Below are 17704 nucleotides of genomic sequence, written 5' to 3' on the forward strand. Positions count from 1 at the left end.
CACTATTCCTGGTTTTAAGCAGGTGTGGAGACTGAATCCGGGGCCTTGTGCATGCTAGGTAAGCATTCTCCCACCAAGGGGCAAGGGCCGCTGTCTCACATGCTCATTTTTGTAGGACCAAGCTGGAGGGGCGGCAGAAGCAGCAGACCCTGGAGAGGGCGTGGCCAAGAGCAACACAAGGCTATGCGGTTGGTCTGAGTCTATCTGGGAGACTTCGGAGGGTCTGATGGGGAACACAAGCTCTTGACATCTGTCCAGTGAGGGGTAGTGTGGCAGGGCCTGTTTTCCTTAATGGTCATTGCTATGGTCAAAGGCCAAGTGGAGACAAAGGACACACACTGTGCAATGGGGTTCATCCATGCTCATCACCCTCCTCCCCCACCTCAGCTCTGGGACCAGTCCCTTCCAGAGACAGGAATCCTAAGAGGGTGAGCACTTTCTTACATGGCGGTGTCCTGGGGTGAGGACCCAGATGATCTGGCCTGGGCAGGGAGGAGCCTAGATGGACAAACCCAGACAGACTCTCCTACATCTCTGTCATTTGCCTCCTTTCTCCTCCAAAGAGTTCAGGTACGGCCTTTAGGCTGAGCCAGGCCCAATGACTCCTCAATGTCACTGGCAGTATCTGGAGGCCTCTTAACACTCTCAGGAACTACTACTGCATGCCCCCATCCACAACTCAGTGTCAGGGTCTGGTGGGACAAGTTCCTCAAACCTCACATTTCTTGACTCCTCCCTGCTGGAACTGGTTCAGATTAGTCCAAGTCAGTACTGGGCCCCAGCAACGTCAAAAAGATGTAGCATATCCAGATGTCCTTGGGCACTGTTGGCTGAACTGCCCAGGTGTCCTTGGGCTTCCTCTGTAGCTGGATGGTCCGGCCCATCGTTGTTGGGAACAACAGTGGCTACGTCTTCTAGCTGGCCAAGTCCCAGTGGATCTTGGTAGATGTAAGGTTATACTATATAGTTTTATGTCAACTTGACATAAGCTAAAATCATCGGGAGGGCAGGGAACCTCAATTAAGAAAATGCCTTCATAGGATCATGCTGCCTGCAAGCCTGTAGGACATTTCCCTAATTAGTGATTGTTAGGTAATGGCCCAGCCCATTGTGGTCCTGGGTTCTCTAAGAACAGCTGAGCAAGCTTTGGGGAGCAGGCCAGTAAGTGAGCAGTTAAGACTCCAGGGTCTTGCCCGTGTGGTGGTGGTGCACACCTTTAATCCCAGCACTTGGGAGGCAGAGGCAGGAGGATTTCTGAGTTTGAGGCCAGCCTGGTCTACAGAGTGAGTTCCAGGACAGCCAGGGCTACACAGAGAAACCCTGTCTCAAAATAACAAAAACAAAACAAAACAAAGACTCCAGGGTCTCTGCATCTGGCCCAGGCTCCTGGGACCTGCTTGGCAATCAGCTCTTTGTACTCCTGATGAGCACGGCCAGTTCTGACCATGAGCATTCCTGGAGCTCTGCCAAAAGCTCTTTTTTAAAAAATCTTTAAAAGCCTTTGTGTGTGTGCCTATTTGTCTGGGTGGGTGTCTTGTGAAGGCAAAGGATCCTGTGGTGTCAGGACCTTCCTGGTCTACAAATTGAGTTCCAGGACAGCCAAGGCTATACAGAGAGGGATGATGGGGGCAGATGGACGATTGGTACGGGAGAACCCCTACTAGGACTGAGAAACTAAGAGGCAGGGAGGAGGAAGCAGAGGACACAACCCGAGGGCTGCAGTTTGTGGAAATGTTTTAATTAGAGCATTTGTAGATACAGTGGTTAATCTGTTGCCCACAACTCCTTACCAATGAGGCTTCATGCTGGGATACCCTCCACCCCACCCTCTTAACACAGGATGGTTACAGACCACATTCTTATGTTACAAGATTCACATCTCTGGTAATCCAAGGACTGTGGTACAAAAGGAACACTTCATAGCTGGGGTCACTACAGTTTGCTAGAAACATCAGTTACTTTAGAATACTTTAACTATAAAATATATTGAATTTCCATATATTAACCATATACATGTGTACCTATTACTAAATGTAGTCAGTTGTTACAAAATAAGACATTCTGAGAGCAGGCTACACACACACACCAGCCTAAGCTCCCCAGGTGAGGCCTTGTGCTGCAAACTGTTCATCCAAGCTCGGCTCCCGACTGTACTGGCGGCTAAACGTACCCACAAGGCACTGGCAACCCAGCCCATCCAGGTGCCACCAGTTGTGTGAGCACAAGCCCCTCCAATTCCAGAGTGAAGACTCCTGGCTGCAGACCTGGCCACCCCTTGATTGGTCCCTGAACTTGAGCCACTGGTGCCTGGTTCCCATGTCAGGGGTCTTCCAGGGGCCTCAGGAACAAGTCTGACGGAGACTGATCACCGCACCTATGTCCACTGCACCTGCCTGTGTTCTGTAAGCCCTAAGATCACAGACCCAGCCCAGCCCAGGTGGGCCACTGCCAAGAGCAGCTTCACCCAGACCAGCTCCAGCAAGCGGAGTATGTGGACAGTAGTACCTGAGGTCATCCTGTGCTGAGGCCACACCAGGCTGGTCTCCTGGGCCGCAGGGCAGAGTTGAATGCAGGTCAGGAGGTGTAGGAGCTGTGTGCTCAGGTGCTCTAGAGGACCCGAGTTTGCCTGGGCCGGTGGCAGAGCTGCCTCTTCCAGGTACAAGGGTAGGGCACCAAAAGGCCTGAAGCTAGCATTCAGGCCATAGCAGGGCCCATTGTACAGCTAACAGGCAGGGAGATCAATGCAGGCCAGTTTGTCCTTGGCTCTCACCTGGCCTCAGCCTTGGTCTGGATCAGCCAGTCTTTCACCTTGCTGGGTTTATGAAGGCTGGATGTGGATTCCAACTTCATGAGGCTCTCATCGCTGCCTGGTACCTTAAGGCCCAAAGATCCAGGTGGGGAGAACAGAACACATCTCTGTACACAGTCCTATTTACAAAGAACCAGATGAAGATGGAGCTGCATGGGGCCTGGGCATATCCCTAGCAGAAGCTGTGAGACCTCCTAGGTGCTGGTCCTGGGGCTCAGCCTTGGTGCCTGGCAAGGACTGCAGCCATGTGAGGAGGGCCAGGTGGACTGAGATACCTCCTCACATTTTAATGATGATAATGCAACAAAAACCTTTATATAAACAGTTTATTTACTCTAAACAGCAACACAGACGAAACGCCATATAAACACAAAGGAAGTGGTGCAGGATGGAAATGCTGGCCAACTTTGGATCTGAGGCTCATAAGCAACAGCCCAGGTTTCTGAAAAAGACGAGGGTAGGGAAGGAGGGACAGTGTAGTTCTGTCATACAGCCAGATGGAAGCCAGAGCTCTGAACAGTGGGAAGCATGCCTGCATCCGAGCGCGACGCGAAGAAACTAGCTGCTAAGGGCTTACCAAGTACAAAAGTTTATCACTTTACAGCAGTTGAAATACTGACATCAATATTAAAATAAAAGCAAGTTTTACTTAATAATCAAAAATACAAAAGACTGAATATGCCAGTGGCGGAAATGGAAAATGGCGCCCGCTCAACCCTCCCAGGCGACTAGTAACTGTACGGAGCGACTTAGATCTGCAAAAGGTTGTAAACAAGTTCTTGCCAAGCCAATCCCTTCCTCGTCATGGAGCCCAGGGCCGCTGCTTATGAGGGGGCAAACTTCTTCGCTTGTGCTCGAACCCTTTTCTCATATTCCACTCTGTTTTGGCTAAGGGGGTCAAGAGAAAAAAAGAGAGTTAGATAGGGCGGCAACATGACCTGCTTGCTGAGATGGAGAGAACCCACCCAGTGCCTGCCCAGGAGCAGGGAGGCAAAGTGGTTGGTTATCCCAGGTGGCCCTGTGACAGGGGAGGGGCGACAATCTCCCTGAAAGGCTCTATGTCCACCTCAACCTCAGGGACAGAACATAGACAACCACATTGAAGACAGAGTGTCCTTGGCCTCCTGCAGTGTCACTGCCCATGCTGTGCTGAGCCTTTTGCTAGATAGAGCCAGGCTTTGCTGCCCAGGCTCCAGTGCAATGGTGCTCCAGTAGACTCCCACTACTGCCTATCAAGTGCAGTCTGTGGCTCCACTGCTGGGAAGCCACACCAGTGGTGAACTCACTCTACCACAGCCTCTCAGCTCAGGTGGGAACACAAGTGTGTGTGTCCACCTAGCAAGCTCAGGCAGCCTGCTCTCAGACAGGTGGAGAACAGCCCACTGGCACTAGGTTTTGCTCAGTTCTGAAGACAGGTAAGAGCATCTGTGGGCTTTCACGATGGAAGGCACGAACCCACTGTTGAGACTTCAGACCCAGGCTAGCCTGCTCTGTGAATGGGAACAGAAAGCTGATGTACGGGAACAATGTGACCTTAAGGACCACAGAACAAGAAGACATTTCCAGGCTGGGCTCCTTAGAGCAGCAGTCTTTAGGGGTCACCGTCAATAGTCCTGGCATAGCATGAGTTGCAACACATCAGTGACCTCGCAAAGTGTCCCTAGAGCAAGCCTGAGCCCAAGTTGCCTGGTCTCAGAGATTACAGACAGAGTGGCAGGTTCTTGTACTAAGGTCACCTCAGAAAGGCCCAGTATCAGAACCCAAACAGGGAGGACATAATACTTAGAAGCTCAGGCTAGTTCTGGGAGGTGGCTGACATTACCATGATGGCAGCAGCTCAGTCCTCAACCAAGAGTACTGCCATTCACTAAGCAAGGCTATGACAGCAAGGCCACTCAGGAAGGAGGGACATGAGCTTCTACACACAGTGAAAGCAGGCACAAAACATGTTACTGACAGAAACCCAGATGATGCAGGAGAGAAACCCCAGCACCAAGGACTGCACTAAGTGCTGGAAGAACAGAGCCATGTTAGCTAGCCGGGAACCACACCCTAAGGCCAACCGTGAACAGAGCTTAGTCTAAGGCAGAGTGCTGCTAAGCACCAGCGCAATGAGAGGCTCTAAGGGCTTGGCAGAAGCACACCGCTTCACGAGCTGCATACTCCTTGTGCCTGTGCCTTGTGCAGGCAGCACAGCACAACACTGATGGAGCTGGCCTGTCACAGCATCTTACACAGGGTCAGGCCTGAAAGACCCTGGAGCACAGGTAGTCAGTATACAACATTGCACCAATGGGTGTAAGCTACATTCCCAGGGATGCTAGACAGGCTTGCCCTGGCCACCAGAGAAGGCAGCACACAAGTATCAAGGTTGGGTATGCACCCAACTTTGTTCTGGTTCCTTCCCTGAGGATACAGCGCACACCCACTCCTTCCTGTCCCACATAGTTCTTGGGAAGAACAGATCTAGTGGGTTGACAGACCTCCCTAGAGCCACGGGCTAAGACAGGGGTGCCTGGGACTCTGCTCAGAGGACCTTTGCTCTATTTCCATTGGGGTGAGTAGGCGGTTGGTGCTTGAGACACAGGGGGAACAGTGGGGTCAAGGTCCCTGCAGTTAACACTAATCTTAGGAATGAATTCTAGCCACAGTAACTTTAGTCCTTGCCTACATTAGCAGGATCCTCAAGGTCAGCAAGGATGAAACGTGAGTGTGTGCACGTACATACTCGTTGGACCTCTATTTTAAGTGTTCTCCTTGCTGCCTACAGAACTGGCTCAACTGTTATTCAAGTCCTAACTGATCATGTGAGGTATTCTCCTTCAGTAGATAGGGAAAGAGCCAAGAGCACTCTATCAGCAAGGCTGTGTTATGCAACGGGTCACAACCTTTTATACACCTACCACAGATCACTCCAAATGGCCCATCAGTGCCCACACCACCTGTTCTATGCCCACAGTCACATCTGGGCCCTGTCCTTGCTCAGAGTAAGCTCTGTGTACACATGGCTCCATTGCTGACAGGTCAGATATGCAGTGTCCTTGGTGGCTCTTGTGGTGCTGCCACCCAGTGGGAGTATCCGCCACTTCCCCGGGACTCCCTCTCAGCTATCATACCCCAGAGCTCCAACCTGACAGGCAGCCAGTTGCTACTAACCAGTAAATTGTGTAGGCCTCTGCTTGAGCTGGGTCTTGAATATTTGGTTCATTTAGAAGTTCTTGTATTCCTAATAAGATCTGTAAGAGAAACAAAAACAATTGGCTCGCCAGACATGGTGGCACACACCTTTAATCCCAGCACTTGGGAGGCAGAGGCAGGCAGATTTGAGTCTGAGGCCAGCCTGGTCTACAAAGTGAGTTCCAGGACAGCCAGGGCTGTCCCCAAAACCAAAGCAAACCAATCAGCTTACATTGAGAGGCTTGTGGGGTATGAAAAGCAGTCTTGGCTACTGTGAGCAGGACAGACCCCTCAGCGGGCAGTCAGGGGCTACTCCATACCTGTTTGATGGTGATAGCTGGCCTCCAGTCCTTGTCTTCCTCCAGAATGGACAGGCACACTGTGCCAGAAGGATACACGTTTGGATGAAACAGTGGGGGCTCAAATTTACCTGGAGGACAGGGAGGGAAGGAATACTTTTGGAGGCAGATGCTGTCCCCATCTCGTGCTGCCCCTGACCGTCTTCCTGACACTAGAGCTCCTTTAAAAGATACAAACTCAGAAACTCAATAGCAGAGGGTCCAGAAAGAGGAGAGTACGCCTTTCCTTCCTGAGGAGCTGAGCCTAGACAGAGCAGCCAGAAGACACCACGGGCAGGAGCCAGAGGGGCTAAGCCTATGCTCTTCTCTCATGTTCACAGTAAGAGGAAGAGGCTAAAATGCATGCCCCAAAGACCTTTCCAGTGTACACAGGCTTCAAGTACACCACATTTCTTTACAATAGTAGAAAAACCGACTCCAAACTCAGGTGCTATTCCACAGCTGATACTTGAGAAGGTGCCTCACTTTGATCTAGGCAACCTTCTTTCGCTTTATTTTCAAACCTGTACACCCCCAAAAGTACAAGTCTAAAGGCAGCTTGTTTTTTAGCAAATGAAGGGGTCTGGGGGGTAGCTCTGTGGCAGCACACTTCCCTGGTGTACATAAGGCTTTGGCTGAGTTCCCAGTACTACAAACAAATGGGCTGAGCAGCAGCACCAACTACACACCTATACCAACTACTCTGTAGGCTAGGCAAGAAGATTACGAATGGAAGGCCAGCCTAGACATCTTAGTGAAATCTTGTTTAACAAGCAAACAACAAAACAGGGGTGAGGTGGGGTTGGATAAAGGGCTGAGAGGTTAGGAACGCTAACTGTTCTTCCAGAGGATGGGGCTCCTATGGAGACTTACAACTACTGCTGCTCTGGGGAGGGAATGAGTTTGTTCCTTCTTTTCTTTCTTTTGTTTTTTAAAAGTGGGTTTCTCTATGCAGCCCTGGCTGACCTGCCTTGAACTCTGGTGGGATAAAAGATGCCACCCCCACCCCCAATTCTGTTAAATCCTTACTGTCCCTGAGCTTTAACTAACAAAAGAAAGGTGGGAGTGTAGTGATGGAACACTGTCTAGCATCTGTGAGGCCCTGGGTTCAATCCAAAGCATCACAAAATGCTAAGTTAACGAGAATGAGACAAAGCATGGACACCGGCATTAAGGTTGAATCATAGAAACCTCCCTAAGTGCTCCGTGCAGACAGAATGGCTCTGAGTTACTGCACGCCTCTCCAAGCAGAGCTGTGAGGAAGGACTTGAGAGTGACTTATGCCATGGGCACAATGATAAGCAAATGGAGCGGGTTTGGGTGTCAAGACCCCAAACGTGTTTCATCAGTTCCTCCAGCCCATCTGTCTCACAACTGGGCCAGGCCTCCACAGAGGCACTTCTGGCAGCCACCTTAATTTTTTTTTTTTAAAACCACTGAAGAGTGATTGTACACACTCCTGATCCCAGCACCTGGTAAGCAGAGGCAGGCAGATCTCTGAGTTTGAGGCCAGTCTGGTATGTGGAGGAAGTTCCAGGACAGCCAAGGCTACACAGGAAAATCTGTTTCACCCCAACCCCAATATAATTTTTTTCCTGTTTTTAATATGTGTAGATATATATGTTTGTGGATCATGTATGTGTAGCACTCATGGAAGCCAGAAAAGGGTGTCAAATCCCCTAGGATGGGAGTTGTAGTGGAACTGTCATGGGATGTTAGAATCCAATCTTGGTCCACTAGAGGAGCAGCTAGTACTCTAATCCAGAGCCAACACTTCTGCTTTAAAGCTCACCTTATCTCTGGGTCCCTTACTCATCAGCGATTCTCGACACAAGTCTGCTCCAGCAGGCATCTTTCCAATTCTGGGCTCTTCTTTGTGTCCTTTAACTTGTACTTTGCAAACACAAGTTTACTCTTCCTTGCCAACCATGCTAACTTGTACCAGCGATACCTTGCATATGAATCTCAGCTGGCCCATGAGCCCCTCCCTGTTTTTAGCCTCACTCAGCAACAGAAGCTGCTTTGAGCTGCGTGGATCAGACATTAAGGAGCCCACCATTTTGCTGTCTGGGGGTTTAGATGCTCCATTTTGTTTCCCCTTACTCTCAATTATTTCCCAGGCTGCTACTAATACACACCTGCACCAACTCTTTGACTTCTGATTCTTACCAACCTGGCTTCCATGGTGTTCCTGTCCTGTCTTTGTGAACATGTGTGGGCATTTCTACTGGTTAGTTCTACAGAACAGTGGCAAGTCAGCTTTACTGGTGACAGCAGAGATCTTCCAGAGAAACAGCCTTCACATATCCCAGCAAGGGCCAAGAGCTTCTGCTGCCCAGCCCTTGACTGCCTCAGGTCTCCTCCTCGATAACCCAGAAGAGCCCAACAAATGTGTACTCTGCTCCGTTGCAGCCCTAGCTGGTGTCTTCTAAGACTGACTTAACTCCAGGGTCACAATTATAGCCAATCCCCGAGGCCAACACCGAGTACAAGACCTCCCTCCCATGGCATTTGGTACCACTACAACAGCTCAGTTCCAAATGTCTGCAGGCTGTGCTCCATTTCTTCACGTTCACCTTTTTCCTCCTAAGCATGCTTCTTGGTTTTCCTAGCTAGTTTTGAGAGACTTGTATCATTGTATTTGCTCAGGATTCCAGCACCACACGAAAGGAAAGAGATCAACAACTCTGTCTACCTCAATCTTAGCTACATACCCCTTAAAAGAAAAAACTAACAAAAGAACTCAGGCAGACAAGTTAATCCCAAACAGAACAGGCAAGACTCCATCTAGTGGTTCCCAATAAGCTATGTTTTAGTCCTCCTGGGGAACTCTGCATCAGGTAACATCTATATTTATAAACCAGCTCAGACCTGGCCTTATCCTGGGCAGAATGGTGGTGGTGGTGGGCACTGTACCCCCCAAGCAAGTTCTGCTGAGCTGTACAGAGATCAGTCCAGCCTTCTCTTCTGATCCCATGGTCTGGAGGCCACAGGCACAGCCTCTCACTGGGATGCTGAGCATCCCACAGAAGACAGCAGATGGGGATGAGTAAGAGTCTCCCCTCTCCTTTAGTGCTTTGAATGGAACTCAGCGCCTGATATATGCTAACCACTCACGTAATCTATGGGAACTTACAGACTCGAGTTCTCCTACTCCCCTGTGGCACAAAAGCACCCAGGAGCTTCAGCCTGACACAACTCTCCCTCTGCCATGTGTGGTACATCCTGATAGGCTGGGATTAGAGATCACACTAATTACATGCACCTCTACCCTGGGACTTGTCACCCAAGACAACTCACCAGGACCAACTATCCCAGCACTGGCACCTGCCTACTAGGCCAAGCACTCACAGACATGGCTCATAAAAGGGTGGTGGTAGTGCTGGGAAGTGGACTGCAGGCTCTTTGTACAACTTACATTTTGGTGGTGAGGATGGATAGTCATCTTTGAAAAGCATCCGTAGCTTGAACAAGCCTCCTTCCCACGGAGTCTGTGGGGAGGGAACCAAGGTTAGACCAGTGGCTCACTTGCCAAGGTAAGCCCAGGAGAAGTTTCCTGAAACCTGGCTCCTTTGGGCCTCTTCTCTAACTGCCCTACACCATTACTGCCCCCCTAGGACCAAAGAAGACCCCCACTGTGCCTATGAGGAGCTAGACAAGAGCCATCCTCAGATAAGATGGAGGCAGAAGCTGGCTTGAACACAAGTAGGGGAGCTTGCCAGTTGCTGGAAGGCTTAGGATCCACAGTTCTTAGATGCCTGAGAACACCAAAAAGCTCAACACATAAAAGATGGGTCCAGCAGCTTGTATCCGTGTATTATTCAAGCACCTTCGAGCCTATCAAGGTAGGGAAAGGGCACTACTCCCCAACCAGACCATTTTCCTAACCTCACAGCATGCGGTGGGAGCACTATGGTGCCAAGTGCCCCAACATGACTTGAGAGGCAAGAACAGCCTCAGCCTGTCAGGGACCTACTCCATACCCTGCAATTGAGCCTTGTACAGATGAACCCAAACTTTATGTTTTTGCTCAGACACTAAGCTGACCTAGAGGTCTGGGTTTGGTGAATGCCTGAAGTTATAGGAGACCATCCCTCTTACATGTACTGGACAAGGGTAGACAACTGGCTGCACTGAGGCCCACGAGTGTAAAGAAACACGGCCTGGGTTCTCCATGGGCACTTCACCATTGGGGCTTACCACTTTGTAGCCAGCAACCTTCACTTGCTCCTCACCCCCGACCCCGGGCTGTTCACTGATCAAGTGATTTGCCAAGGTCCAAGCCTCCTTACCACCACAGGCCACTCCTTATCCAGGGGAGAGCTGTGACCTGGTAGGCTAGCTGTGGTCACAAATATGCAAACTTAGGTCCCTTCTAGTAGTTCTGCTCCTTCAGATCTGTTAAGTTAGTAGGTGCAAAGCCAGAGGTCACCCTTACCCCCTTCTTTCCAGGGATAGCGCACTCCCAGTTCATCAGGTTCATTGTGCCATCAGGGTTCTTTGTTGGTACAGCTACAAAGCCCTGAGAAAGAACAGTCACAAAACAAAGCAGCTCAGACGACAAGCCTAGCTGTCCCCCAGTGGCCACAGGCTGAGACCACCACCCCATCAGAAAACCCCTCCTGCGGCAGACACAGAATGCTCCTTACAAAAGGGTGGTCCTTCCTCCAGGCTTTCCTTTCCTGCGCAAGGCGGCTGAGGGCGATCCCCGACATATTCAAAGTCCCTGGAACAGAATGCACACAGGGAGGGTTAGGGAAAGCACACACAGACCTCCTCCCCCAGCCACTGAGGGCTGTTACCAAGAAGCAGGTAAATGAGGCTGGAGTCCAGCTGGGCAAGCTGCCCTTGGAGCAAGTGCAGCCTCACACCCCTCAACCGGCCCTCAGAGCACCACTGCCGTCTCTCGTGTGCTTTACAAACTCAACTGCTGGAAGGCTCAGTGAGAAGAGCCTGCACAAAGGCTGTCACCTCCCTGGCAGACATTGAGCATCTCTGGAGAGACTTGACACCCACTCCACAGTCAAGTCCTCAGGACAGGCAGGACCTCCCAGGTGCTGCACACACTCATTTGAGGCTAGGATGTGGCCCACTGGGTCACCACAGCACCATAAAATGCCACACAGGTAGAGTGCCAGCATGGGAGTTAGAGGAGGGTTCAGGAGCAAGGGCCCTGAGACCCCAGCTTAGAATCAGGCCTGAAAGGAGGACAATCACTAAATGTACTAGTGAGAAAAATCTATACCACAGGGCAGAGCATGGTCAACTTCCATAGGCAGACTACCCCAAGAGGCCAGACTATCAGCCTACTGCTTACCAGCTCATAGTTCAGATCTGCCCTGTGACCCTGGGGGAAGGAGGGCAAGATCCAGGTTAGGCCAGCAGTCTCTGCCAGAGACCATGGCGGCACACTTGACAAGGCCCTTAGGTGAACACCTCTACCTAGGCCCACAGCCTGCTGCTTTGACTGTGATGCCCACCTGGCTATCACCTGCTTGGGCTTTTTTTTTTTTTTAAATCTGTACATCCTTTTTAATATTACTTAAAAAAAAAACAAAAAAAAAACACATGAAACAACACTCAAGAGACCCCCAAACCCACAGAGCACAGGGATTTAGGGGTGTGTAAATCACAAGAACATGACTCCCGTGAACAAGAATCTAGCAGAGCAATGGTAATTCACAGAGTTGCTTCTCAGAGGTTCCGTATTTGACCCCAGCTTCAGGCTTCCATTAGGCTTGTGGGTAAAATCTCCCAGCTGGACTAGCACTAGCCTAGTCTCTCGTTTTCAGCTCAAAATCTTCACTCTGAGGCGGAACCTTCAACCACCTCTAGACAAGAGTAAGATTCTTGCTAGAGCACATCCCTGTTACAGCTTCTGCCAGGCCTCAAGCAGACCTCCCAAGAGTTCTTGCTATTTAGACTTAGCTCAGGCTGCCCATTTTATCTGCAAAGCCGTGACTACCCTAGGATTTACTGCGTGTTCCTGACCCAGCTAGGGCCTCTAGAGCTTACACAGCTGCCCAGGCTAGGATCCCTGGGCTACAGGTGGGATGATCAGATATGCACCGCTACCTGTAACCACAGTTGTTCTGTGGCATTACCTGAACAGACAGACCCACTGGGTCAAAGCATTCTGGTGAGCCCTGCACTGAAGTTACAGATGACTTGTTTTAAGTTCAGAGTCTCACACTGTAGTCCAGGTTAGCCCAAAACTCCTGGCTAGCTCCTGGTATTGGGATTACAGGCATGAGCCACTACATCTGGCTCCTAGACCACTTTTTCTTTCTTTTTTTCCTTTATTTTTGGAGACAGTCTCACCATGTGGCCACAGCTGGCCTTGACAGTCACATACCACAGCACCTAAACTGCTTGTGATGGCTGTACAAATCCAAGTAGAGAGGGGCTGGGACTGCCATCAGAGGTGCAGCATCACCCCTGAGCCCAGAGTTCAGGAAACACTTCAGTGGGTGAGGTCATTGTAAGACAAACACTTCATATCAGCATTTTTAATATCCTGTACACTCTAAGCCAACATGAAGAACGTCTTTTAGAAGCACAAGCTGGGATTGGTGAGATGGAGTACTAGATGCTCTTCCAATGGGTTCAACTCCCAGCACCCACATGCCAGGTTACAATTGCCTGAAACTCCAGTTCCAGGGGACCTGGACACCCTCGAACATACAAACATGCAGATAATAGTGCACATAAAATATATTTTTAAACTAATAATAATAATAATAATAAAAGCACAAGCCACCAGGACAAGCCTTGACAATGTTGGCATTCCTTCTAAGCATACCTGGCTCTATCAAACATCCTGATTCCTTTTTTATAAATCACAACAGACAGTACCTATGCTCCACAAACTCCAATACCAAATCACAAAGTATACAAATTAAAGGCAAGGCTCCTCTCTTACCGACCTCAAGCCCAAAATAGAGTCCAGCCCAAACCCAACTGTCTTTCCCTAGCATAGGAGTAGAGCCTATCTAGGAACAAGCACCAAGGTTCTGCCACAAAACCCCAACACCTGCCTTAATAGTCATCTCTTAGGCAATTTACGATCCAGGTGGCACTCATCTAAGAGTGGCTGGAGCATAGGGCTTCACTCCCAATGTGTCCCTCTTTTCAACTTCTCAACGCGCAGGCCCAATCTCGTTCTCTAGCATCTTCCACTGAAGCAGCTATCCTCATCCAGCCAATCAGATGGCAGAAGATGGCAAGCAAGTCTGGGCAGGGTTTCCTAACAGGTTTCTCTCTGGAGCCCAGGGCCAGTGCTCTGGAGAAAGAAGCCTGGACACTGGGCCACACAAAGCTGTTGGGACAGTCGTAACTGACCTTAGGATAAAGTTGTGTGCCCAGAGAACTCTGTCCTAGCATCCAACTGCAGCTATCCTAAGTGAGAAGAACCGAGAAGCTAGCTCAACTGCTCTTGCCTGGACACTCAGTGTTAAGGAGAGAGAACCAGGGAATCACCAAGAGTTCAAGGTTAGCCTTGGCTACAAGAGATCCTGTCTCAAAAACAGGGAGAAGTGAGAGGTGGCTCTTATCAGAACTCTTAAAGACCTTTTGCCCCACGGTCGAGGAAAAGGAACCCTAGGAGCACACTGGCAATGATCTAGGCAGAAACTTGGGGGCAGTGCTGCTGCTCCCGCAAGCACTCCTAAAAGCCACTTAAACACAACTTGCCTTCCCAGGCAACAGTCACTTTACGAGCTAAAGTTTTGTGATGCAAAGCCCAAAACAAACAAAAAAAAACATTCCCCTACTACTAGAGACAGGCAGGACACACAGGGATGGGTCTTAAGACTCCAGGCTTCCTACAGTATACAGTGTTTGTCTGGCGACACCACCTACTTCAGAGCTACTTACCGGTCAGAGAGCCTGTGCAAGGTTGCTTATCTCCGCCCACCTCGGCAGAGGGAACATGGGTACCAGGCACTACGGCTGGCTTGGATAGGGCGAAGCGGCCTCTTTTACTCCAATGCACACTGTAGGCCCTAAGGATCCTTCAGTAAGTATACCACGCCGTTTGTTAAGTTTCCAGTGGCAGAGAGAGCCAGAGGAGGGCAGGACTGCAATCACTCACAGCCTGAATACCTTTAGAAAGAAAACAAACTCCCCTTCGACGCCCGTTTTCTGCTATGCAAGCAGGTAACTGAACTCATCCACTAAAACAACAGTTCCTTAAGAATAAAGGAAGGTAGGGCAGAGAATATGCACAAGACCCCCCACAACAACCCAAACTACAAGCCTAGCGTCTCGGTAACGAACGAAGCCTTCTGCTGTGACTCCGGGTGCTTACAGGCCCCGACACGGCCCAGTACCCACGGCCTTCCCGCACTCTCACTCGCCTAACTACGGAGCCCAGCACCGCCCAGAACGTATCTGGGAGCTACTGGGAAGCTCAGATTATCTGTTGCGGGGTCGGCGAAACTCTGTTCGCCAAGAGTAGAGGGGCAGTGGGCCGTGCTCCCAACCCTGTATTCGCCCGTGGCACAGCGGCTGGGCCCTAGTCCCCCGAAGGCCGAGACTCGGAGGCCGCGAGCGAGAGGAGGCCGCCGTGGCTCCGCTCGGCGCCTCCCGGAAGCTCACTGGGAACGGCGGCGAGTCCGGGCGAAGATGGGAGTGCGCGCGCAGGCCGGTGGCGGCTCACCTGGGCGACCGCGGCCCGGACCGTCGCGGCGGCAGAGGCGGCGGCGCTCCTTTGTCTCGGGACTTCCCTCCGCGCCCGCCGCGCGCAGCACGGAGCGCAGGACCCCAGCGGGCGGGGCGGGGCCTGAGCTGGGCTGCCCGCCGCACGCCTGCTCAGCTTACCGTCCCTCCCGTCCCGTGGCCTACGCGTCTACTTAAACACGAGCTTCCCGCAGCCCGCACGCGCCTGCCGCGCTCCCGTTGCCCGCGACCGCCTAAGGAGCCCGAGCCCGGGGCGCCTGTCCAAGCAGGCGGTGCCCTGAACGGCCGCACTCTTAAAGGGGCCGCGTCCTAAGCTCGAGGGAGCGTCTGCAAACTCCTCTTCGGGATGAGCGCGTCCACTCGAGGACACATCAGAGAGTCGTGTGAGGAAAAAGAGGCATAGATTCCCAAGGGTCATCCGGATGCTCAGAGGGCACCTTCCCGGGCACAGGCTCTGGAGGTATCCTTGGGTTCAAAGCCCGAGTCCCGGGAGCAAAGATCACTGAGGCCTAAACATCCTGGTTATCGTCGCAGTACGGTGACGATCCCCGAAACATACCGCGCTGTGACACTTTCTGCAATTGGCCAGCTCAGGAACTTGGGCGGGGTAAACCTCGAAACTACCCAATGAACTGGCCTCATACAAAGGGCCAAACGCAAGCAAAACCGACGGGGAGAGAAATGTGGATGCTCCCTAACCTACGAGTTAGCCCCCTGGTGGGGGAGGGGAATGAGCTTGCGCCGTGGGGGAGGGGCAGCACCCGCGAACAGCACCCCCCCCCCCCCGCCCCAGGCCTCTTTCCTGTGCCGCACCCCACACCTTAGTTCCACCTGAAACCCCAGTGCGGCTTCTGCTGGCCCCGCTGGACACGCTTTTGTCACGCCGTGGCCTAGTCCAGTTTCCTCGGCCAGTCCTCTGCAACCCAGCTCGGATGCTTCCTCACCGACTCACCGACGGGACGGGTACTTAGAACCGTCGGCTGGCCCTCTGGTGGCCATCCTGGCGCCTGCTCCCTTTTTTTGGCACGTGCTGGAGTGGAGGCCTTTCGGGGCCAGTTGCAGCCAACAAGGGCTTCCTGGGAATTTGGACTACGGGTCCAATTGCTGCCAGGGACTCCAGTGTTCATCTGTCAGTGTCTCCATCCATCTACTCACCACTCTCTTCTTCCTTCGTTCTCCTCTTACCTTTTGAGGTTGTCGGGTGCCCCAAAACAGGAACTAAGGTTCCATGCCCCTTGCCTACAATTGTCCAACATTCCCTGGAGCTCACCCTGTTAATTCCTCCTGTTCTTCGCCGTACTGTTTAAGAGTTAAGATCACAGTGAGCACCAGATCCTGAGGGACCTTGGTCTCTCATTGGGGCTGAGTTGTAGACAAGGTCGGCTTAGATACAAGTTCCTGACACACAGTTGTGGTTGGTGACCCCAGTAGATCTGTACCTCTAACAGAAGGCATCTGGTTTGGATCCATCCCAGCCTGCAAAACAGCTTCCAAGACTGGTGGCTCCTGGGCACTTAGGAGTGAATTGTACCATCTGGGACCAAAGTTATCAGCAGCTTGTCTGGGGGCTCTGAGTGGCCCAGTAATCTTTTTATTTTGTTTTTTTTAGCTTAGGGTCCTATGCATTATCCCTGCCTGGCCTCCAACTGACCTTGAAGTCCTGTTCTATGTGATTCCACCCCTAAATTGCACAAATCACACCATATCCACTTTGGAATCTACTTTTCAGCTAGGGTCACAGTTGAGCCTGGTCTGGACTCACGGATATTGGATTTTCCGCAGGAATGAGACTGAGGGAAAGACTGGGTGGAGAGGTGGCTGGAAATGGTATGTAGTTATTGGAAGGATTGATCTGTGGTCCACAGGGCGCTGCAGAAGGTTTAGAGCAGGAGTGTATGATGTAACGCCATGGTGTAGTGATAGTATGCAAATCACTCTAATCTCCCTAGCAGGCAAGCGCTTCTTATTACTATCCCATGTGGATTCTTTTTGGTTTTTTTGAGACAGGGTTTATCTGTGTAGCTCTGGCTGTCCTGGAACTCACTGTAGACCAGGCTGGCCTCGAACTCAGAAATCCGCCTGCCTCTGCCTCCCAAGTGCTGGAATCAAAGGCATGCGCCACCACTGCCCTGGCTCCATGTGGATTCTTGAATAAAAGACACACACATGCAGCCTTATTTTGAATATGCCCTAAGCAGCCCAACAGCTGGGCCCCTCCCAAGCGTCCATGTTGCTAACACCTACCCTCTGAGACTCCTGAATTTATCATTTACTAAAATCTATATTCCATCTTTGCTACCCCAGACACAATTTGGGGAGGGCCCCTGGGGCCGCTCATCCTCAGCTCTTACATGGCCGTATGCTTTCTCTCCTACAGCTCTCAAGACTGATCCTCCTGCTTACCCAGCATGGCGATTCTAAAAATCCCTTTTTCCCATGGTTCCCTTGCCCAGAAACTCAAAAGTCCCACCTCAGTCTCCCTGCCCAGCCATTGGCAGCCTGGCAACTTTATTTGTCAATTTGAGCCAATTGGTAGGGTCCCACTGTGCCTTGCATGCAGATGTGTGAATTCCCGTGTAATTTGGGAACCCAATTAATATAAGCAATAAACCAAATCCACAACACCATAGTACCACTTTGTTTGCTGAGTAGAGGCAGGAGACACTTCCCATTGGTCCAGGGTGCTGAGTTCAACCAGCAC

At 51.2% G+C, this 17704-nt stretch overlaps 1 protein-coding gene across 3 annotated transcripts; it reads right to left on the minus strand.

The window, feature by feature from the left end:
• Nucleotides 1-1717: 1717 nt before the first annotated feature.
• Ube2i (ubiquitin conjugating enzyme E2 I) lies at nucleotides 1718-15992 on the minus strand. Of its 3 annotated transcripts, none has more exons than XM_021186064.2 (7): nucleotides 15824-15992; nucleotides 10974-11050; nucleotides 10763-10846; nucleotides 9743-9815; nucleotides 6307-6416; nucleotides 5966-6045; nucleotides 1718-3697 (listed from the first exon to the last, which is right to left on the minus strand). In XM_021186064.2, exons 2-7 carry the CDS (start codon nucleotides 11037-11039, stop codon nucleotides 3634-3636), a joined length of 477 nt encoding a protein of 158 aa, XP_021041723.1. In that variant the 5' UTR covers nucleotides 11040-11050; nucleotides 15824-15992; the 3' UTR covers nucleotides 1718-3633. The 3 variants fall into 3 exon arrangements, with proteins under 3 accessions (XP_021041723.1, XP_021041725.1, XP_021041721.1); XM_021186066.2 differs by lacking the exon at nucleotides 15824-15992 and adding an exon at nucleotides 14984-15254; XM_021186062.2 differs by lacking the exon at nucleotides 15824-15992 and adding an exon at nucleotides 14200-14901.
• Nucleotides 15993-17704: the final 1712 nt, after the last annotated feature.

Source organism: Mus caroli, chromosome 17 (assembly GCF_900094665.2).
Source record: "Mus caroli chromosome 17, CAROLI_EIJ_v1.1, whole genome shotgun sequence".
NCBI lineage: Eukaryota > Metazoa > Chordata > Mammalia > Rodentia > Muridae > Mus > Mus caroli.

Bases quoted from the DNA above. Each gene is read 5' to 3' on its own strand.
- Ube2i (XM_021186064.2), bottom strand. From the start codon at position 11,039: ATGTCGGGGATCGCCCTCAGCCGCCTTGCGCAGGAAAGGAAAGCCTGG. The intron at 6,046-6,306 runs GTATGGAGTAGC...TTTCTCTTACAG, and splicing joins CAGCTATCACCATCAAACAG to ATCTTATTAGGAATACAAGA. The intron at 3,698-5,965 runs GTTAGTAGCAAC...TGACCCCCTTAG, and splicing joins GAGGCCTACACAATTTACTG to CCAAAACAGAGTGGAATATG.